At 33.2% G+C, this 24,046-nt stretch overlaps 1 protein-coding gene across 1 annotated transcript; it reads right to left on the bottom strand.

Annotated features, from left to right (window-relative positions):
- Positions 1-683: 683 nt before the first annotated feature.
- On the bottom strand, positions 684-19,017 carry LOC142353500 (uncharacterized). The gene is made up of 4 exons (XM_075405752.1): positions 18,133-19,017; positions 13,735-14,004; positions 2,013-2,177; positions 684-1,446 (listed from the first exon to the last, which is right to left on the bottom strand). Exons 1-4 carry the CDS (start codon positions 18,480-18,482, stop codon positions 795-797), a joined length of 1,437 nt encoding a protein of 478 aa, XP_075261867.1. The 5' UTR covers positions 18,483-19,017; the 3' UTR covers positions 684-794.
- Positions 19,018-24,046: the final 5,029 nt, after the last annotated feature.

Here is a 24,046-nt window from a genome sequence, read left to right as displayed (position 1 = left end):
AAATCATCGTGAGTGAGCTGAAAACGATGACATAATTACGAGTGAGCTGGAAAAAAATGACATAATCGTGAGTGAGCCAAAAATGACGAAAAAATTATGATTGAGACCAAAACGATGACATAACATAAACTTTTTATGAGTGAGCCGAAAACAATGACATAATTATGAGTGAGCCGAAAGCGATGGCATAATTATGTGTGAGCCGGAAGCGATGACATGTGTCATCGCTTTCGGCTCACTCATAATTATGTCATCGCTTTCGGCTCACTCATAATTATGTCATCGCTTTCGGCTCACTCATAATTGTGAGGGCTCTAAAAAAGGCACCAACAAACAGCGAGCCAAAGCGAAACAATTTGGTCAAGTCAAAGTCTGATCAACGACCTTTATGTTCTTATAAGTGTGATCATATGACGTTTTGGTCCGCAAGGGCCTGATCATGAATAATTTTGAACAACTTGACCAAACTGTTTCGCTTTGGCTCGCTGTTTGTTGGTGCCGTTTTTGGAGCCCTCACAATTATGAGTGAGCCGAAACCGATGACATAATTATCACGACTTGGGTTCAGATCTGGCCATAGCCATTTTGCGACCCGCTCCTTACCCTCGGATGATTAATTTTTACTGATATCTATTCTAGAAACTATTCTAAAAGCTATTTTACGTGTATAGAATTTACGGGTCTTCAATTATTTGCTCAAGACAAACTCGACCAAAAAAGACTTGTTGTAAATAATGTTAATCAAATATTTATATCAGAAATGTATATCAGAAAAAAAACATCATAACTAAATGCTAGAGAAATGTTTGTTTATGAGTTGGTGTCTTACTGCACAAAAGACTCTCTCTCGGCTCAGAATTATTATCCCTCAAAGAGTTGACTAAAGCTGTATGTCCGTTGTTACAAGTGGACGCATCACTATGTTCAGAATTAGTTACAAAATAGTCACTTTGGAAAAATCTTCGCTGTTGTTCAAGATTCTCTATTGCTTCACTGTTTAAGGTAGCTCTATATTCCCAACAACTGAAACGTCTCGGCAACGAGCTAGAAGTCGGGTGACCCATTACATAACTTTGGTTGTTTACGTTATTTCGCATTGATTTGTTACGTAATAAAGTTTGCGTTGTCCATTTCGGCGGCAGTTCGACTTGATTTGATTGGACGTTTAGATTACGTAATTTACCGCTTGGTATTAACGTTGCGGGCGATGTTTTCATAAGAAAGGGGTTCAAATTTGGGTTTTTGAGAGGTCTGAAAGTTGTAGGATAACAAGGCGAATTTAAACTTCTATTTGGAGTGTTTAGTGTCTGTTTTCCGAACGTGATTGGCGTGTTATTGGGTAAAGTGCGAGGTAGCAGAATTTGTTCAGGTGATGCGGGTGAATAAGTAGGGCCTTCCGGTCTATGATTGTTCACAATTGTTGTCTGAGGTTGCAAATGCCAGCACCTAAATAGTCACACAACTTCAGATGAAGCAACTGCTAAACCGCTTTCTATAGCCCATGAAATTTTTGTTTTCATTACTGTGTGTGAACAGACTAATGCTCGTTTTTACACTGCGTATAACGTAACAGTTCCTGTTTTGCAATTTTATTATTGACATGCTCAATTTTCGGATTCTCGTTTTCTCAATTCGTCACATTATGAAAAAATAATTAATACTATGCAGAACTCCAACAGAGAATTGCACCATGCACAGAGAAACTTCAGAATGAAAATACACTTACGATTGACGGTATAGACTTACTTCGGAATTTGCAACTGAGATGTCATGTTTCATGAAGTGTTTGGTGGGGTTTCTAATGAATCATTGCTGAAATACTATGACTGCTAGGTCCGGATACCCTAGTCCAAATCCGACTTTTATCATACAAGATCTTGAACAAACAGTGCTAGACTCAAAATTATATATACATATGCATACCACAGTATTGCATGATGTTGCAAGAAAACCGTCTAAATTTTGCAACAGTCTTGCAAGATAGCCACCTGCTTTCGGCTGAAGTAACAAACCTGTAAGTGACGAACAGTCCGACGAATCCGGGTAGGAATGAGATAGAGAACCAGTAGGTGATGTAGAGAGAGTCTGAGAGGAGGAGGTTATAGACTAGATTCAGACACCACAGAGTCTCAGTCCACACCATCACTATCAGCACAAAGTAGATCGACTCTTTCAGACTAAAAAATAACAATAAATAATAATAACTAATAACAATAATAATTAGATGGAAAGTAGAATTTACATTACGGATAGAAGAATTAGTAGAATTATGTCGGAAAAATTAGGAGAAAGAGCTTGAGATTCACAACGGGCTCGAGGTCCAAAACGGGTCAGAGCGTCAAGAAGCATTAGGCTGGGCCAGGTCAAGACTATGATCTTAATGGACAGCATCATACCCCCTATTTACAACTAATTTTGCCTGTAACTTGAATTGAAGGGTTTCTTGAAATTCGCCTCTTTCGAGGAGTTATCGAGGTTTTAAGTTTCGAAAATTTTTGTTAATTTTGTTAACTTTTTCATTTTTATCATTCAAAGTTTATCACAAAATTTGCTCTAATATGATTACCGTAACGATATTATTGTCATTTTATTGATTATATATATGTTTTTGCATAACTTAACCATTTTTTACCCAAAAACTTTTGGAGGAATCAGCCACTTTAAGTCATTTTTCTACTTATATCGGAAAAACGCTGGCCTAATAATCAAAACGAGGGTTTTCAGTCTTCAGATCTGGAGTTCTTGTGTTGCGAGTTTTTCCTCAAAATCTACAACAATTATAATCAATGTTGCATAAAATATTATTTTTTCACCATTGAGGACTTTATGACCGTTTTTGCTATAATACAGCGGCTCATTTGTCATAACAACTAATTTTTGGTGATTTTTTACTTAATTCATTACTTAATGCCTCTTTTTTTATCTGAATACAATTGTAATGGTAAAGTAAAACAAGAAAATGATCGACAGGATGTTTTCGCACTTCATGGGATAAACTAAGAGAAAGATGTGACATTCAACATCAGAAAAGAGGAAATATTAACAAAGTTGGCAAAATAAATTATGCTTAACACTTCTCCAAGCCTTCCATTCTTAAATGCAAATAATACTGAACACAAATACTATCTAAAATATATCCACTGTATAATTTTGTCTGCAATTGCTTCCACTAGGAAAAAATCTATCGTCTTAAGCAAGCAAAAACAAAAGTGTTTTGGAAAACAAAAAAGGGAAGACATTTTGTTTTCGGTCTGAAATTTTATTTAAACTGAAGAGCTGGAAATATGATACCAATTAGGCCATCTTCTTATTATATACATAAATTTTACCATAATAAGAAACAATGACATTAAAATCGACAAAGTTCAGAAAAATAATATATATTTGACTCTTACTCGAATCAATACAGCGCCGAAAAATGAGAAAGCAGAACACAAAAAATATTGTTAAAACATAGAGCACGCAATTCTTAATAAATTTTTATCTCGCATGAGAGACATTTGACATTTAATTACTAAATTCTTTTTTGTGGAACATAGACGAGTTTTTTCAATATTTATCATTCAAAGTTTTTCACAAAATTTTCTCTAATTTGATCATCGTAACGATATTATTGTCATTTAATTGACTTTATAGGCTTGTTGTGCTAAATGATCAGGCTTTACCGAAAATGTTTTTGCATAACTTAACCATTTTTTACCCAAAAACTTTTGGAGGAATCAGCCATTTTAAGTCATTTTTCTACTTATATCGGAAAAACGCTGGCCTAATAATCAAAACGAGAGTTTTCAGAGCTTCTAGCAAAGCGATCTCGAGTTTTTGTGTTGAGAGTTTTTTTCTCAAAACCTATAACAAATATAATCAAGTTTGTAAAAAGTATTTCTTCAGCATTGTAGACTTTATGACAGTTTTTGCTATAATACAGCTGCTCGTTTGTCATAACAACTAATTTTTGGTGATTTTTTACTTAATTCATTAATTAGTGCCTCTTTTTTATCTGAATACAATTGAAATGGTAAAGTAAAACAAGAAAATGATCGACAGGATGGTTTGGCACTTCATGGGATAAACTAAGCGAAAGATGTGACATTCAACATCAGAAAAGAGGAAAAGTTAACAAAGTTGGCAAAATGATTTATGCTTAACATTTCTGCCCGAGCCTTCCATTCTTAAATGCAAATGCTGGACACAAATATTACCTATAATATATCCACTGTATAATTTTGTCTGCAATTCCTTTCACTAGGAGAAAAATCTAACGTCTTAACCAAGCAAAGACAAAATTGTTTTGGAAAAGTAAATAAAGGGATAATTTTTCGTATTTCGATCTCAAATTTTAATTTAACTGGAGAAGAGCTGAGAAAATGATACCAATTAAGCCATCTAGTTATTCTACACATAATTTTTTCATAGTAAAAATATTGACAATAATTTCGACAAAGATCAGAAAAATAATAAGTATTTGAATCTTAATTGCATCAGTACAGCGACGACAACATGTTAGAGTAGCCAATCAAGAGTTTTTGCGTCTTTGTGGTGTTTCTGTACAAAAGTAATGAAACATTCGTGACAGCAGAACATAAAAAATATTGTTAAAACAAAGAACACGCAATATTTAATGTATTTTATTCCGAAGGAGAGACATTTGACTTTTAATTCTAAGTTCTACTCTCTTGAAAATAGACCAACACCTTTTGCACTTCTTAAATACTGTCTCAACCAATGTTTTTAAATCAAACAGTTGACAGTTGATAGCCACTAGTTTTATTTTTTGATAAAAAACAAGCACTACAGACTGTTTCTCAACTTTTTCAAAGCGTCACGTACAGAAAAACTGCAAACAAGTTTTTCATAAATGAAGAAATCACTGCCTTTTCCTGTTTTACTTCTTTTAGCAGCAATCCTTCAAATTATTTGTACAAAAAACAACTGATCTGTTTCTGCTCGGGATTCATTATATAGAGATTTGTGTAGAGGCTAATGTGTGCACTGTTGGGGAACAGATCATTCACCGAGGACGTTCTTTCAACTACGATGTCTATTTTGAGCAGACATTGAACACAAGACCGTCAACTCCAGGCAGTTTAGACATTAATGACTTAGAAGTTTTGACTCGCAATCACTTCTTGCTTGGCAAAATCTGCTTACCCTATCTCTCATGCGCAAAGGAACTTAGCGATCATCGAAAACTCTTTCGATAACCCCAAGCCTATGCAAATCGCATTAGGGACAGATCTCGCAAAGAGTACTTGACAGCGTCAAATAACCGGCACAAAGAGATCTACAGCGACCGCAACCCTTAAAACCGCGATCTCGTTTGATTGATCGAAGACAACTATAAACGAGCATATTATAGTTTGCGTCGAGTTCGAGTTACGAGACCATCGGTGGATCTGATGGTGTGATTCGATCAGCGACAGTTTAACGTTTACAAAAGACCAGAAGTTAAGCTCGTCCCCGTATTACCAAAAGGAGATGTTCCCATCATGGCGAACAAGGCCGGCAACGCTTCATGACAAACAAATCAATTCATGAAAACAAATCGCTTCATGATAAACAAATCAATTCAAGGTCAAACCAAGCAGTAAAGTTAGAATAGCATGACAAGCGAAATTAAGGTTACGTTCTATCAAAGCTATATTGGCTTGTTCACTTTGTCATCATTTATAACTAGTAAACAATATTAATAAATGAATGCCATACACGAAGTGAAACTCGAGCTCGAAGTACCCGATACCAAAAAATAATTATCGACACGTTTTCTTGAATTACGAAATTTAATCTATTAGTACAACAGTTAGAGCTCAAATGCAGTATGAGATGCCATATTTGGTACCCCAGTTTCAAGGAAATTTGCAATATGCAACCATTTCAGAGATTGCGGGACACCGCAAAGGTATGCTTAACTTCGAACTCAATTTAGTCAAAGCATATCAATTTGATTTTAACTGTTCAAAATTGTGATTTTTGTCTTAATAATTTGACATACAGTGCGTATTGAAGTACACTTTCTTGAGCGGTAAATTACATGTCTTCGTGCCTGAATTCTGTAAAAAATCTTGGTGATTGTACAGTTTTAACTCATATTTGACTTGTGAAAAGAGATTTAACTTTGAGATATTATCAATCTATCCTCCTCAGGAACAAAGTTGCAAAGTAAAAGAAACTTTGCGAAAGGCAACATATTACTTTCCCTTACTGGTTTTAACAAAAAATTAGCGCAATTTCACTGGTTGAGTGTATTGACAAACACAAAGTGCAAAAATTGTTAAATCTGTTAACTTTGATTATCGATAAAAAAGTCTCCGAAAAAATTAAAACATCGGAAATAGAAAAATATTTGCCAGTACAGTTATCTAGAGCTGGAGTCAGGGAATTTTGCAATAACGAATTACAATTTGATTTATTAACAAAAAACCCAACCAATAAATCTGACTGTTTCAATTTGAATTAATTGGTTATTATGAGAGAAACAAATTGTTAAACAGCAAAGCTGAGTAATTAGTTATTATGACTAATTGTGTATCAACTAATGCAACGATAATCTACGGTATAGCGGATAACACACTTCAAAAAAAGTAATTCCAATAACTTAATATCCGGACAGACATGAAAACGCTGAAACGAACTGGGCGGCGTAAAGTTTTCCCTGTCTTTGATAGGATATTAGCCCGTTTCTATTTGGTTTTATCTCTGGAAAACATGAAAAGCTATTTACGTGAGATATAAAGTATATAGCAGCAGATATCCCAGATTCATCCAAAAGATATCGTTATAATTTAATACGTGCGCAACACAAAATTGGTACATGAAGCAAAATATTATTTAAGTTGTCAACTAATTGGGAGTCAACATGTTGACCCTGAAGTCATCAAAATCTATGAGAAATCAAAATGAAGGCCGTTTGCACGTAATTTCAAATATTTGACTAGAATGTTCTGCTGTGTGGAATTATCGAGCTCCGAGAATTATAGAAATTGGAAAATTTTGGATTAAAACAATTAAAATGTTTCGTTGATGTTTTTGTGCAGAAACTACAACGAAATGCAAACCAAAAGCATTTAGCACTGATATTGTGCTTTAAAATCCAATAGGCGCAATTTTTATTGTGCGTTTTGCGATAAAATAATAATAATAAAGAATTTCACAAAACTTGGATTCGCCAAACCTATTAGGTCCCTAAAGTAATTTGAATTTGACTTGACTCAAAGACTGTCTATCCATATGTGTAAGAATAGTACTTATAATTTATCTCAACCAGATGGGAAATACACTGCCTGACTTCTCTTTTAAATTTGGGAGGAGTTGATTACGGACTATAATTGGGAAAATCACGCGCCAGTGACATCAAAACTCTTATTGCTAGTAAACATGTAGAAAAAACTACAAGCGTAACGCTGTCAATTACATTTTTTCTGGTATAAACATATTATCTTTTTAGATTGTGTTTTGGGATGTCCATCTTTCCTTTCCCAAAACTACTCTGCCCAAAGTGTAAGTTTATTTGTCAAAACCTTGTTGAAAATAAAAAATTCCATGAAGTTGGAATAAGATTGGGAATAAATTTCCTGTTCGAAGACAATAATTTTATTCTTTATCAGCAAATGCAGTTACTAAGAGTTTTCCTGTTCAGTTTTTTTTTAATAATCGAATTATTAAAGTAATGATTTTTTTAATTCGTTTTATATGTTTTCTTAATTCTTCGGGATGTTTGTTTACTTCAGATAAAGTGGTAGCTAATTTATGTAGAAAAGTCGGTTAACTACAAATCGTTTAACATTGCTCGTAATTTTTCTGTTCCTATCTTTTCAAATACGAAATTACACATACCTTTATCTCAAGTTTAAATCTGAAAATCCGGAGGGCAACTTTCTTATGTACTAAAAAATTTACAGATGCACAAGTTCGTGGGGTCTGAAATTTTCACAAAAATTTACCAACTTTTTTGCTAGTTCTCCCGACACTTATGGCGGGTTGAAAAACTTGTAATTTTTCATTTCGAAACGTTGATCGAAATATTTTTTGTTTCGGTTGAAATTTGTTAATTTTCTCGTATTGAACTCAAATACAGTGCGTAATGAAGCACACTTTCTTGAGCGGTATATTACTTGTTACCGTGTCTAGTTTCTGCAAATCATCTTAGTGATTGTACAGTTTTAAATTATATTTGACATGTGAAGACAGATTTAACTTCGATATTCTCAATTTTTCCTCTTGAGGAACAAAGTTGCAAAGTAAGAGAAACTTTGTGAAAATCGAAATATTAGTTTCCCATATTGGTTTTAACAAAAATTAGCGTAATTTCACTGGTTGCGTTATTTAGCAATTGATTGTATTGACAAACATAAAGTGCAAAAATTGTTAAATATGTAAACTTTGATTATCGGGAAAAGGTCTTAGAAAAGATTAACCCATCGTAGAAACGTTTTGCCTTTCTAGTAGCTAGGACAGTCATCTGGAGCTGGACAGAGGCAATTTTGCAATTTCGAATTTCAATGAGGGAAACAAATTTTTAAACAGCAAAGCTGAATAATTAGTTAACAGGACTGTTTGAGTATCAACTATCGCAACTGTAATCTACAGTATTGCGGATACTACAGTAGACAAAAGTTAACTGCAAAACGTAATATCCAGACAGATTTGAAAACGCTGAAACAAACTGGGTTGTGTAAAGTTGCCAATGTCTTTGATAGGAGAGCACCCAAAATTTTGGACAGTTCAGTACTAGCGGTAACTCATATTGTTGACTCATTGTTCCGAAAACTGTCAGCAAGAGATATAAAGTATATAGCAGAAGCTAACCTAGATTCATCCAAAAAAAGATGTCGTTATAATATAATACGTGCGCAACTCAAAATTGGTACATGAAGCAAAATATTATATAAGTTGTCACGTAAATGAGCATCAAAATATTTACACTTGAGTCATCAAACTCTATGGGAAATCAATTTGAAGGCCATTTCCAGGTAATTATAAATATTCGGTTAGAATTTTTTGGTGTGTAGAATCATAACCTTCAAGAATTAAAGAAATTGGAAAAATTGGTATGTCAAAATAAAACTTTCCGTTGTTATTTTGTGAAGAAATGACAACAAAATGCAAAGAAACGCATTTGGCACTGATATTGTGTTGTAAAGACAAAAAAGTGCAATAATTTATTGTCCGTTTTGCAAAAAAATAATAATCGAATACAAAATAGTATATCGAATTCTTGCAGCTTGTAACTCTGCAGAAAAATGACAATGGCAACGCTGGCAAGTACATTTTTTTTGCTATAAACATATTACCTTTTTAGATTGTGTTTTGGGATGTCCATCTTTCCTTTCTTAAAACTGTTCTGCCCGTAGTGTAAGTTTACTTGTCAAAATTTTGTTGAAATTAACAAGATCCATGAAGTTGAAATGAGATTGGTAATGAATTTACTGTTTGAGGACAGTAATTTTATTCTTTGTTAGTAAAAAGCATTCTTTAAGAGTTTCTATGTTAAGTTTTTTTAATATTCGAATTATTAAAGCAACTATTATTCATTTGGTTTCATAAAATTTATTAAATATTTGAAGTGTTTGTTTTCAGATAAAGTGATAGCTAAATTACGTAGAAACGGGCCCAATTACACATCTTTTTACCATACTTGTGCGCCTCTCTGTTCGTTTATTTACACATACGAAATTACACATATCTATATCTCATTGAGCGTCAAAATGTGTACACTGGAGTCATCAAAATCTATGAGAAATCAAACTGAAGGCCTTTTCCACGTAATTTTAAATATTTGACTAGAATTTTTTGCTGTGTAGAATTATAACGCTCCGAGAATTATAGAAATTGGAAAAGTTTGGGTTAAAAAAATAAAAATGTTTTGTTGCTGTTTTGTGCAGAAATGACGACGTAACGCAAACAAAAGCTTTTAGCACTGATATTGTGTTTTAAAATCAGATAGGTGCAATCTTTGTTGTCCACTTTGCGATAAAGTATTAATAACAATGAATTTCACGAAAATTGATTTAACGAGGCTTATTAAGTCCCTAAAGTAATTTGAATTTGATTTGACTCAAAGACTGTCTATCCATATGGATATGAATTCAATTTAAAAATTATCTCAGCTAGATGAAATAGCCACTCTCTGACTTCTCTTTTAAATTTGAGAGGAGTTGATTACGGACTATAATAGGGAAAATCAAGCGCCAGTGACATCAAAACTCTTATAGCTCGTAACCATGTAGAAAAAATTACAAGCGTAACGCTGTCAATTACATTTTTTCTTGTATAAACATATTATCTTTCCAAATTGTGTTTTGGGATGTCCATCTTTCCATTCCCAAAACTACTCTGCCCTTAGTGTAATTTTACTTGTCAAAACATTGTTGAAAATAAAAAAAACCATGACGTTGGAATAAGATTGGGAATGAATTTACTGTTCGAAGACAATAATTGTATTCTTTATCAGCAAATTCAGTTACTAAGAGTTTTCATGTTCAGTTTTTTTTAATATTCGAATTACTAGAGTAATGATTTTTTTCGTTTTATATGTTTTCTTAATTCTTCGGGATGTTTGTTTAATTCAGATAAAGTGGTAGCTAATTTATGTAGAAAAGTCGGTTAACTACAAATTGTTTAACATCGCTCGTAATTTTTCTGTTCATATCTTTTCAAATACGAACTTACACATATCTTTATCTCAAGTTTAAAGCTGAAAATCCGGAGGGCAACTTTCTTCTGTTCTAAAAATTTTACAGATGCGCAACTTCGGGGGGTCTGAAATTTTCACAAAAATTCACCAATTTTTTTGCTAGTTCTCCGGACACTTACGTCGGGTTGAAAAACCAGTAAATTTTCATTTCCAAACGTTGATCGAAATATTTTTTGTTTCGGTTGAAATTTGTTAATTTTCTCGTATTGAACTCAAATACATTGCGTAATGAAGCACACTTTCTTGAGCGGTATACTACTTGTTACCGTGTCTAGTTTCTGCAAATCATCTCAGTGATTGTACAGTTTTAACTTATATTTGACTTGTGAAGACAGATTTAATTTCGATATTCTCCATTTTTCCTCTTGAGGAACAAAGTTGCAAAGTAAGAGAAACTTTGTGAAAATCAAAATATTAGTTTCTCTACTGGTTTTAACAAAAATTAGCGTAATTTCACTTGTTGCGTTATTTAGCAATTGAAATTATTGACAAGCATAAAGTGCAAAAATTGTTAAATATGTTAACTTTGATTATCGGGAAAACGTCTTAGAAAATATTAACCCATCGTAAAAACATTTTGCCTTTACTAGTAGCTAGGACAGTCATCTGGAGCTGGACAGAGGCAATGTTGCAATTTTGAATTTCAATGAGAGAAACAAATTGTTGAACAGCAAAGCTGAACAATTATTTGACAAGACTGTTTGAGTATCAACTATCGCAACGGTAGTCTACAGTATTGCCGATTCTACAGTACACAAAAGTTAACTGCAAAACGTAATATCCAGACAGAATTAAAAAAAACGCTGAAACAAACTGGGTGGTGTAAAGTTGCCAATGTCTTTGATAGGAGAGCACCCAAAATTTTGGACAGTTCAGTACTAGCGGCAACTCATATTGTTGTCTCATTGTGCCGAAAACTGTCAGCAAGAGATATAAAGTATATAGCAGAAGCTATCCTAGATTCATCCAAAAGATGTCGTTATAATATAATACGTGCGCAACTCAAAATTGGTACATAAAGCAAAACATTATACAAGTTGTCACGTAAATGAGCATCAAAATATTTACACTTGAGTCACTAAACTCTATGAGAAATCAATTTTAAGGCCATTTCCACGTAATTATTTGATTACAATTTTTTGCTGTGTAGAATTATAACCCTTCAAGAAATAAAAAAGTTGAAAAATATATTTGTAAAATCAAAAAGGTGCAATAATTTATTGTCTGTTTTGCAATAAAATAATAATCGAATACAAAATAGTACATCGTATTTTTGCAGCTTGTAACTCTGTAGAAAAATGACAATGGCAACGCTGGCAATTACATTCTTTTTGCTATAAACATATTATCATTTTAGATTGTGTTTTGGGATGTCCATCTTTTCTTCCCAAAACTGTTCTGCCCGTAGTGTAAGTTTACTATTTGTAATGAATTTACTGTTCGAGGACAATAATTGTATTCTTTATCAGTAAAAAGTTTTCTTGAAGAGTTTCTATGTTCAATTTTTTTTATTATTCGAATTATTAAAGTAACGATTATTTGTTTGGTTTCATATGTTTTCTTAAATTTTTGAAGTTTTTGTTTTCAGATGAAGTGATAGCTAAAATACGTAGAAACGAGCCCCACTACACATCTTTTAACCATACTTGTGCGTCTCTCTGTTCGTTTTTTTTCACATACGAAATTACACATATCTATATCTCATTGAGCGTCAAAATGTTTACACTGGAGTCATCAAAATCTATGAGAAATCAAATTTAAGGCCGATTCCACGTAATTTTAATTATTTGACTAAAATTGTTTGCTGTGTAGAATTATAACGCTCCGAGAACTATAGAAATTGGAAAACTTTGGATTAAAAAAAGTAAAATGTTTCGTTGCTGTTTTGTGCAGAAATGACGACGTAATGCAAACAAAAGCATTTAGCACTGATATTGTGTTTTAAAATCAGATAGGTGCAAATTTTTGTTGTCCACTTTGCGATAAAATAATAATAACAGTGAATTTCACGAAACTTGATTTTACAAAGCTTATTAAGTCCCTAAAGTAATTTGAATTTGATTTGACTCAAAGACTGTCTATCCATATGGGTATGAATTTAATTTAAAAATTATCTCAGCTAGATCATATAGCCATTCTCTGTCTTCTCTTTTAAATTTGAGAGGACTTGTTTACGGACTATAATTGGGAAAATCACGCGCCATTGACATCAAAACTGATATTGCTCGTAACCCTGTAGAAAAAATTACAAGGGTAACGCTGTCAATTACATTTTTTCAGGTATAAACATATTATCTTTTTAGATTGTGTTTTGGTATGTCCATCTTTTTTCCCAAAACTACTCTGCCCAAAGTGTAAGTTTGCTTGTCAAAATTTTGTTGAAATAAAAAATCCATGAAGTTGAAATAAGTTTGGGAATGAATTTACTGTTCGAAGACAATAATTGTATTCTTTATCAGCAAATGCAGTTATTAAGAGTTTTCATGTTCATTTTTTTAAATATTCGAATTATTAAAGTGCTGATTTTTTATTCGGTTGGTTTCTTATGTTTTCTTAATTCTTCGAGCTGTTTGTTTAATTCAGATAAAGTGATAGCTAATTTACGTAGAAATGGCGGTTAACTACAAATCTATTAACATTGCTTGTAAGTTTTCTGTTCGTTTCTTTTCAAATACGAAATTACACATATCTTCATCTCAAGTTTAAAGCTGAAATACTGGAGGGCAATTTTCTTCTGTACTAACATCTTTACAGATGCGCAAGTTCGTGGAGTTTTTGAATTTTTCACATAATTCACCAATTCTCTTGCTAATTCTCCTAAAACTTATGCCAGTTTGAAAAACCTATAAATTTTCATATCCAAACGTTGATTGAAAATTTTTCGTTTCTGTTTATTTTGGAGTCGGAATATTATGCGCAAATGCACAATAGCCTTCTTGTTAGCTTCTCGTATTAATCAGGACATCCAGACCTTATCAATGCCACGAACCTTACAAGTGCCCATAGTTTTATGAAACCAAAAAAGTGATGAAAACTCAACTAACTGTTCTGAAAACGGTCCTCTCGAGTATTGTTGCACCAAAAACGCAAAACAGCTCAACCCAATGAACATGAGCACAAATTGAGGCAGCACGTATGAGAAGAGAAAAATGAACTGTTGTTCCACACTGCAGTATATCCCCCCATACACTCTGGGTTCCCACTGGGGGTAGAACACGTGAACAATTAGGGTTAGGGAGACGACGAATAGGGGGATGCCCCAGGCGACCAATGAATATGCAATCTGTCTGTTCTTGCTGTTGAAGTCCAAGTATCTGAAATAAGATTTTGGTTCGTTGAAGCAAATTTGACAAAAATGTTTGGGCTCGTTACCATTGAATACGATTGCAGATCGTGGAGTGAAAATTCTCCTTGACGTAGATCTATTATAATGTTGCGATCATAAACTTTTCGGAGCGTTTTTAAAAGGTATGGTTTAAAATTAACTATACAGTTTACATATATGAAATTATTATCTCTTATATTTAAAAAAAAACACATTTTAATTTACTTATCAATTGTTTGTCTGTATTTTGACCAGGGAATAAAATAAAAAGAGGTTATTTAGAGAAAAATTTAAACAAATTTAACTCACAACAAGTTCAGACACACGCTTAGCACATTTCAAAAGGTGTCAAAAGAATAACACCAGTTTGAGGGCAAAAATATTGAAAGATTTATAAAATCTAACGTAATTAAAACTTTTACTTTCTTTAGTAAAAAAGCGCTATATTGAACTTTTTGACAGCAGACCTCAATCTCAAAAAAGCTAATGGTTGATTTGCCTTTTAATTTTAAATAGCGGCCCCACAAAAACATCATCAGAAAATCATTTATAGGAGTAGAAAATTTTGAAGAACTTTCGCAACAACTTGGACTCGAACCCTCGTTTAGCAGACATTGTTCTTACCGCACACGCTACCAATGCGTTTTATTGCGGCCTTTACACGATGTAACATCAATTTTCTTAAAAACTTTTTGGGATTTGCTATGTTGCTTGTTTAAGGAGCGCTAAGACTTGTGAAGATAATGAGCTTCTACAAGGTAGCATCGCCTTTTTAAACCAAATCTATCGAAACAAAATTTTCATCGAGTCGACTGCTTAATCTATCAACTCGACAGCTTCATAAATTAACTTTGGAAAGAACTATTTTTGCAGATAAAAAGGTTAGAACATTTTTTTGTGTTGTCAACAAAAACGAGTAAAATAAATAGAAGTTTTTGAGAAACACCGCTGAACAGATTTACATACATATTCATTCTTTACAGTGATTATTAACGATTAAAACAATGAAAGCAGCGATCTCGAGGAATGTTCTTTTGATAAACGGTATCGATTTTACATTGGAAATATTGTATCAGTTTTTCACTTTTCTGTAACATTTTGAAATATTTTAAACATCAAATTATAGAAGAAAATCTCAGACCGGAACACAAAATATTTATAAAACAAAAATGAGTTTTTTTAAATATGGAGCATTGTTTCAGATGTAGTTGCTGATTGCTAAAAGGCGCTTAATTGACGTATCCAGAAAAAATCTTTCCTTGAAAGAATGCTTTCTACAATCAACCATTTTTTAAATTTTCAATTTTGAATTCTGGGCCCATGAGTCAGAGCGCCTAAAATCCGTTTCGTGATTCCAAACTTGAGAACAAATAATTTCAGTTCAAAAATTTTTTCACAAATTTTAGTATTACGTTATTTTGTTCCTGTAAGTAAAGTAGTTGAGGATCATCACTCTTCACGGCTAAGTTGACAACATAACAACTTATGAAAAATAACAAAAAACGAGGCCCACATGCCTTCTCTCACGATTACTGAATAAATATAAAAACATTTTTCCGCTTTCTTGATAAGATATGCTTGAGGTTAGCTGGTTAAAGATTATTATTACTACAGATTAAAAAATTATGAGAAGGAAGAACCGTACATAGTCTGGGAACGTTGGGAAAAATATTGGAAACAGCACATTGAGTTTTCTATTAGTCTCGGTAAAGCAATTTTATGAAGGAAAACAATCCTATCAACAGATTAATCATCATTATGGTGAATATTTTTCAGTTACTTTCTTATCAACTCAGAAATTTTTCATGTATTGAGTTGAGCATTATCGAAATGAGGTCCTTTTTAACAAATTTTACAATAGTTATAGGCAGGAACAAAAAATAGAGGAGGCTCTTTTGTAGAAAAAGATAATCATTTAAAATTTCACAAAAGTTGTGAGACTGCCAATTCTTAATGCTTTGAAAAAAAAACAATGTTTTTGAATGGTTATCTATGGTTCTTGAAGATACAGGAACAGACAATATTCAGCTGATTTTTTTTGTCTTAATGATGCTAAATTGAAAGCCATTAATGATTTATTTAAATTTTACAATTTCTTTTTTTCTTCTGGAGCTGGTTCTAGTTGGTAATTTGTATAAGACATGTAAATAAAGCAAAATTTAAAAAAACATATTCTTTTCAGCACCACGCAAAAACTGTTTTTTTAAATCAACGATTCCATTATTCGACAATATCGGAAATAAATTGTGAGGTACCATCGTTATCAAAAAATTTGAGGTCGTGAAAGATGTTAAAAATTTGCCTTTTTAGAGTAAAATTAGGTGGGTCAATTAAATTTTTGTTGGAGATTCGTCATCTTTGGAATAATGTTAATAATGAAATCCATCGAGTGTATCATTAAGCTGTACAGAAAGTAAGTCTAATGCTTTTTGGAAAGCTATATATTGCTGAGTTTTGTCAGCAAGTTTTGCTATGCAATTCAACTTTTATTGCCAAATTTGCAAAATGGTCAAGTTGGAATTTTCATCACAATTTTGCAAAAAACCAATTTGGCCAAGTTAACTGTTTCAATTAGCGCAGAGTTAGTTTTTCTTTGCGATGAGCTTAAGAAAACCAATCAACGTTGTTCCTAAACAAATTGCAAGTAAATCAGGAAAATATTTAAAATAAACTTTGGATGTCGTTTTACACTATTTGGAATAAAAACCTATCATTCTCCCTATTAAATAAACAGTTATCACGACGAACAAGGTTTTTCGATAAATATTCTGATTAGGACATAAAGTATCAGAGTTTGACTTATTTAAGAAACGCAAACAATTTTATGAAAATTCAATGACTAAAACTTTTCATCGGTGCCATTTTTGGAAGTTTTATAAAATTATTTTTTTCAATGCGAGCAAGCCGCGACTGTTTTGAGCAGGGGCAGAAATATTTGACTGAAAATTCGACCATCAAGAGCTGCACCAAAAAATCTGATCAAAATTTATGGGGAAAAATTATTAGACTAAAGATTCATCATCCAAGATTTTTTTAAAAATTTTTATGCAAATTAATTGGGTTATCGTAGTCATCGTCAAAAATTCTCAGTTTTTTCGCCAAAATTTTCCTTCTTGATACTCATGCAAAGATCATGCAAAGTTATACATATTCTGATGTCTAACTCGAAATTGACAGTCGAAAGAGATTTTCCGCCTCTCAACACAAACAAAAGTTTTCAAAAAAGAATGAAACGTACGCTATGGTACCAAAAAACAACGTACGCTGAAAAGGTTTTTGAAAAGCGCCACAAACATCAAAGACGAAACGTTTCAAAATAAGTTCAAATCATTTGTTTTGTAAAGGACATTACTATTTTTAGCTTTTTAATATCTCTTTTGTATTGTTTCAATAGAAAGTTTTTGACGACAATTGAGTCTAATCTCAACATTTTTTTTCCATTTTTTTTTACAAATAAGTATCTGTTTTGTAATCTTGCTTTCAAATTTCCAAAAAAATCCGATTGGATACAGATTCTAATAATCTTTGATTAACGCAGATAAGCATTATCTTCCTGAAAAACAAGATATTAAAACTCAACTTTTCTGCTTAAATTTTTAAAATGTCCCTGTAAAATAGAACTTTTAGCTTGTTTGAGCTTCTAACAGCCATTGCCCATTTCATTGCATTGTAACCCAAAACATAGTTGATCGCGTGTTTAAACTCAATTTTGTTTTACTTTTGTCAAGAACTCCTGTTCCATTTCTTCGAACAGCTCGCGCAATTCTTTTGTTGAAGATGCCTTGCGCCTGTTAATTTTTCGTTAACTGTTCTGTGCATAATGTGATTTAATAAATCTTGATTTCAAGAGTTACTTCTGTTTTTTAACCATGAAAATTGTGCAAAAGTTGATATAAAATTTTGTTTAAAAATTTCGTTTAAATTGTTGGGGTAAATTTTTCGTGATTATCTGGCCATGATACGGTTTCTTCGTACCAATGCAAAGATCTTACAAGTTGGTACAAATCTCGATGTTTCCACAGCGAAAGCCATGTCAACATCTCGACAGGGTTTACCATCTTTTAGTACGTTTCTTATCAAGATGTATCAAGTTTCGATTCACTGGAAATAGACAAACCTTCTTTTAATAGGCGTCATTTGACCTTCCATTGACCTCCGCGACTCCTTCAGAACAATCGTCAATTCGTAACTCGGAATAGCCACCCAGAAAAACACAACCAACATTGAATAGTGGTCTATCAACGCCGTAACAACACACGAGGTCTCGTGATCCGATTGCAGCAGCCGAACGAATCCATTCGTCATGTTCAACACGACAGCCAATAAGAATTGAAGAATTATTTCGGGTAGAAAGTACCGTTTTGGCCATAAAAGGACCAAAAGCATGGTAAAACATGCAAAAAATATGGACATTAAACCCACGACAAGAACGCAATTTGTTAAAATGGCGAATAAAACCGGATCCATTTCAAATACGAAAAAATTGTAAACACTATAAATTTTTGTAATCTTTTTTGTAATAAAATTTTGTAACAAGTTTTTGTATAAATTTTAGTAATCTCAGTTGATAAAAATAGTCCCGAATTCACACTGATAAACAACAGCGTAAAACTATTAAATAAGCCGTAATTCCTGGTAATAATCCCCGTTCCTTTGAAATAAATACAATGTACCCAAGATATGAGAATTAAATTTCATCAGCATTTTTACAATTTATTTTCTAATTTTAGACTATATTTTAGACAAAAGATTTACTTATTAACCCGAGAAATTAAGCCGAAAATGATTAAAGCAGTAATTTTCAAAGAAAACTGCTAAAATCCGTTCTGTTCAAAGTGAATGAGAAACTATTTGTCCCTTTTCGAAATTCGACTCTTGTTTAAGACTGTCTAAAATTCTTCAACATAATAATATAAGTAACTTTAAGCAGGGTTAATCTTAAATAAAGGGCAGGGAGCTGGGATTTAAGGGGAAAAGCGAAAAGGAAAAGGGAAAGAGCAAAAGATAGACTGGGGTTTAGGGGGGGGGGGGGGGGGGGGGGGGTGAAAGCGCATTTGATCGATGGAGAGAAACAAAGCGAATGAAAAATAAAGTAAAGCTATAAGGGGTTAAATGGGCTAAGTAATGCTTAAAGAGAGACCGTTTAAGTGTCTATGCATGAGTGTTTGTATGCCACGTTCTTTCCCGGGGGGGGGGGGGGGGTGAGAATGGAGGTGTCTTGATCAAATAGACGAAAGGTAATAGGGTAGAACTTCACTTCATTTCAACTGGAACGAAATGGCCTGAAATAAAAACGAAACTGATGAACTGATTATTTTGCAGCCAGAAAAAAAATGATAACTGCGGAGTTATAACTTTGTGATAAAAAAGAAGTTTAGCTTATAATGAGTAAAACCAAAACCGTTATCTGAAACTTCTGGAATCTAGCCGCTAGAGAGCAAGACGTTGCCGATCTTGGAGCCCTCGTTCAAAATGGGGTATGAAAATAACAATCCAGACCAATTTAGCTTATGAGAATGCCCAGGCAGACCGAAATCATCTATAGTCCAGACTTTGGCTCGTTAATGTTATGATTAGAAAACGATCAAAATGGACAACAAGCATATAAACAGTATTTAAAAGAAAAGAATAATAATCCTGTTAAGTAAGATCATCGCCATATTTGGCAAAAAAAATTATTTATGTCTTAGAGAGGTGATAAAGATATTAACCGTAGAGTTAACTTTAACTTTTCCTCCACAATTTGATGCCATAATTGTGTACGTATGACCTATTTTACTCAACTGAACAAAAATCAAAATTAATTCATTTTTGAAGTGATATCTACAAAACTCGGTTAATTTTAGAAAAAGACAGTTACTATCCGAAAGAAGACGTGATTTTACGTAGAGCATGAAATTGGTAACTTTGATATCACGCTTGTTGAATCGGAACTGCTTTGATTTGTCTTTTAGAGAACTCTGTTAAATGAAAAGAGACAAAAGACTAAATGTCTGAGCTAATGATATGCTGAATGAACAAAGTATTTTAGGTTACTAAATGGCACTGTGATGCCATCATTAATTTTAAGTTTCACTTTTTGAAACAGTTTCGGAGATACTTATAATGACTCATATACATACTCAACCTCCCCCCCCCCCTTGCACCGCGCTCCAAGTTAAAATCAGTACTGAACAATAGCATTTCCATTACTCTGGCCAGAGCTATGATCATGTCATATTTTAGACTTTCCATGGTAAAATACAGAACAAAAATGATTTTGGTTCTGAGGGTTCTCTGAATTTAGTCTGAAACATTATAAATTGCAAAAATTGCAGCCCTAAAGCACTCTCACCCATAAGAAAATTACTTCTGAGTTTATCCTGCAAATTATATATTTCAGACAATTGTACGTGTTTATTACAACCGACTGGGTGTGGACACGTGTTTACTACACATATGGCATGGGTTGTATTTAGAAGCGCCTTTTAGTCTTGCTTGGAGCAGCTCGTAATAGCAACCACCCCCACCCCCCACCACGTTTAGTTTAAACCAATGTACCCCCACCCCCCGTTCAATTTAACAATGTAACCCCATCCCTCCCCCATCTCTGCTAAATTCCACAATCCAACAATTCAGCACCCCCTGTTAATATAAAAATATAACAACACCCCCACCCCCATCTCCTCGTGTCGTAGTGGTGAAATAGTGTATCTATCTGCTCATGATCTTTGAGTTTGGTTCTTAAAAGATTTTAATTAAACTAGTTAAATATATAGACTACCCGGACCCTAGTCCCATAGCAATTTTGTATCGTAAGACCAGTACTGTATCTTTTTTCGTTGTGATAAAACTAGACACAAAATTTCATTACAATCTGAAATGAAAAACCATAAATGTTGTAAAATTGGCAGGTTCCAGGCACTCGGCGTGTATTTACTGGTTTTGTTTTGTATTTACTGGTGTTGGTGGATACTTGTTTCTAATATTAATACGTTACCTCCAACCTTTTAAAATTTAACTCATCGTCATCCTCAAAAAGTGCATCGCTCAAAATTTCCTTTTTTTGTAATTTTCAAATTTTTTCGTAATTTTCCTATGAAGATTATGCGAATTGGAACCAAGGATGCTGTCTATTTTCAGATAAAAAAGTGTCTATGCGAACTGACAGCACATAATGGGGTAGCAAGATGATACTTTTAGTATACACTGATACAGTACTGGGCCGATGATATATAATTGGAATACAATGTTTCAGTACGGATTTACTATTGCACTAGGGTTCGGGCAACCTCTTGTGCATTTGTGGGCATAAAAATTTTAAGTCCACCCGGATGAGCTAGCTTAACGCAGTCTCAGTGTTGTGCCGAAAAGACCGTACACCTAACATTGAACAACTTTTCCAACATCACGAGTCAACCAACCATGTTCAGGGTTCCCAAAACCTCAAACTGAACCCTAAATTGGGCTTAAAACTGGAGCTTAAATTGCCTAAAATGAAGAAAACATTGTGATTTTAGGGCTTCAATTGAAAAATGATGTTATCCACTTAAGTTTTGTCTCTGGTCTTTACAGTGGCTTTTTGAGAATGATTTTATTTCGATCACAACCAAACATTTTTTATTACAGACATGGACCTATTTTTGAATTTTATTTTAAACTGCATTGATCGTCTAATTAAGTCAAGCGTAAATAAGCGATGTCTCGACATCTTTTGTCTCAGCTGTCAAAAATAATCAACTGCAAAACTGTCTTCTAAACTCAGATTTGATGAAATCAGTCATTGAATAACAATCAATAACTGTTCATTTTTACTGGTAGCCTCAGCATTACCAATTCAAATTAAAGTTTTATTGTAAAGGTATCGGAAAAATAACAGTTTAAATTTTATTTTATATATTTTTTTTCAGACAACCATCAATTTGTTTCAAAACACATAGAAGCAGAAATTTGTCGAACAAATTTTTTCCCGATAAACCAAATTATTTCGCTGCATCAGAGGACAAGGAATTTTGTCCTTCTAAACTTGGGAAAATTTTTTTGGACGTTTTACAATAAAGCCATTGGTCAAGTTATTTTTTGAAGTTTAAATCTAAAACAAGAATTGCTCCATTACAACTGACAAATAATTGAATATATTGTTATCAGTTGCGATCGGATTCTTATTGAGCGCAAGGGAATTCCTAATCTTTCCAAAAAAGTATTTTGAGAAGACTAAGCAGGATTTAAAATTCGGCATATTATTTGTTCAATCTTTTCATCTGTCATGTTCAAAATTGATTGTTTTGTTTTGATGATACTTGAATACAAATATTCCACTTTATTCAGTCCAGAAGCCGCCACAGATAAGATTTTATAAAAAAAACATATGCTTATATCTCCAGATTTACTCAACGAATCATAGACGCTTCGGATATATTGACTAAAAAGAGGACTATTTAAAAAGAACTTCAGAAACTACAGAAAAAGAACTGTCAAAAACATTTATAATTTGATGAGATGACATATAGATCTAAACGCTGTTAAAATAAGCGCATATTCGTGTGATGAGAGAACCATTTTGAATGCACTTTGGTTTGTTCAGCGATAATTTCAAGTGTACATTGGTTTGGACAATGATCATGCTCTCAACGGGTTTTTCTATTTTTCCTGGAAAATGGACGTCATATACTAAGATAAGTAATACTAGGGAGTTATTTTCAGAATTTGTTGTCTGGATAACAGTTTGACTTTGAGTCTGGACTGAGATATGGAAAAGTCTAACTTACGCTTAATCAGAGTAATCAGAGGTCTATTGGATCTGGACTGTCTGATCAAAAACAGCGAAAATAAACTCCAGTCTGTGCATAAAAAATTGTGACTAGATGCAGTAGTCAGAAATCACTTTGAATTGAACTGTGTGATCAGAGAAGAGACCCTTTCTATCTGGGACCTCAAACTGCATAAAAACTAACAAAAATGAGAACTTATGTAAAATAATGGCAAATTGAACGCTTTCGAACTTCAGCAAATGCATGATATAAGTTGTTAATTGTTTTTTGTTTCGCAACGTTGTTTTGCATATTCGGGTGTTCACTCGCTGAAAATAAAATATCTTCTTAAATTGAGTCAATGTCAAACAACTTAAAAGTTATTGTTACATTACATTATTGTCAGATTAATTTTTTCCCCTGGGTTGTTGGTAAAGATTCCGTTCGAACCTCTCAATTTTTAACCATATAAAAACTGAATTCATGACTGGTTTCTGGCAATAACTTTAGCTTAGTTGGTCAAAATGCTCAGTTTTTCGTTCAAATACTGTTCAATTTTGCGAACAAATAGCTTTATAAGTTGAGTGAGATTGAAAAATAAAAAAGGGTCCCCACTTATTTGGCGAGATTTTAGATCAATAGAGCAGAACTTGCTCACTCTGTTATTGTCACAACGATATTATGTTTTTAGGGTAACTATCGTTGCCATTCGTGTAGCTCCAAACCAGTCAAGATATTTCAACAAAACTGGCTATAATAATTTGAGGTCCCTGAAATGTCCTACATATTTCCGGCAGAACTATAAAACGGTTACAACAAAACTGTTTAAAACTCTCGCTGTCGTAATCAAAAAGTGATTAAAATAAATTTCCTTCCGATAAATCAGTGTAAGGATATAACAAAGCCAATTAGCAGAAGATATAGGTTTTGTTTATAACAAAAACTATGTTATTAATCCATTACCAAATGTAAACATTCTGAGCCAAACAGCAATCTTTTAACAATAATTTTATGCGCCATTTAAAACCTCGCTAATTTTGTATATGGGACTGTTGTATGGATCTGAAAACGAATAACTCTTCTTGACTCTCAGAAATTTGTTATTGACTCTCAGAAAATTAAGCTATTAGTAAACACTAGACCACCCTAGTCAGCACTTTATCTTGATCTCTTAAGATCTTACTATAATCTTGCAAGATTATGCATAATCTTGCAAAAGTTTCGTGCGAAATTCTCCAAGATTCCAGCAAAACCAACATCACCCTGCAAGATCTTACACAAACAACGTCAGCATGTCAACAC

The sequence above is a fragment of the Convolutriloba macropyga genome, chromosome 14, assembly GCF_964194025.1.
Source record: "Convolutriloba macropyga chromosome 14, txConMacr16.3, whole genome shotgun sequence".
Taxonomy (NCBI): Eukaryota; Metazoa; Xenacoelomorpha; order Acoela; family Convolutidae; genus Convolutriloba; species Convolutriloba macropyga.
The sequence above is the reverse complement of the archived record's forward strand: the minus strand, read 5'-3'. Positions and strand labels throughout refer to the sequence as shown.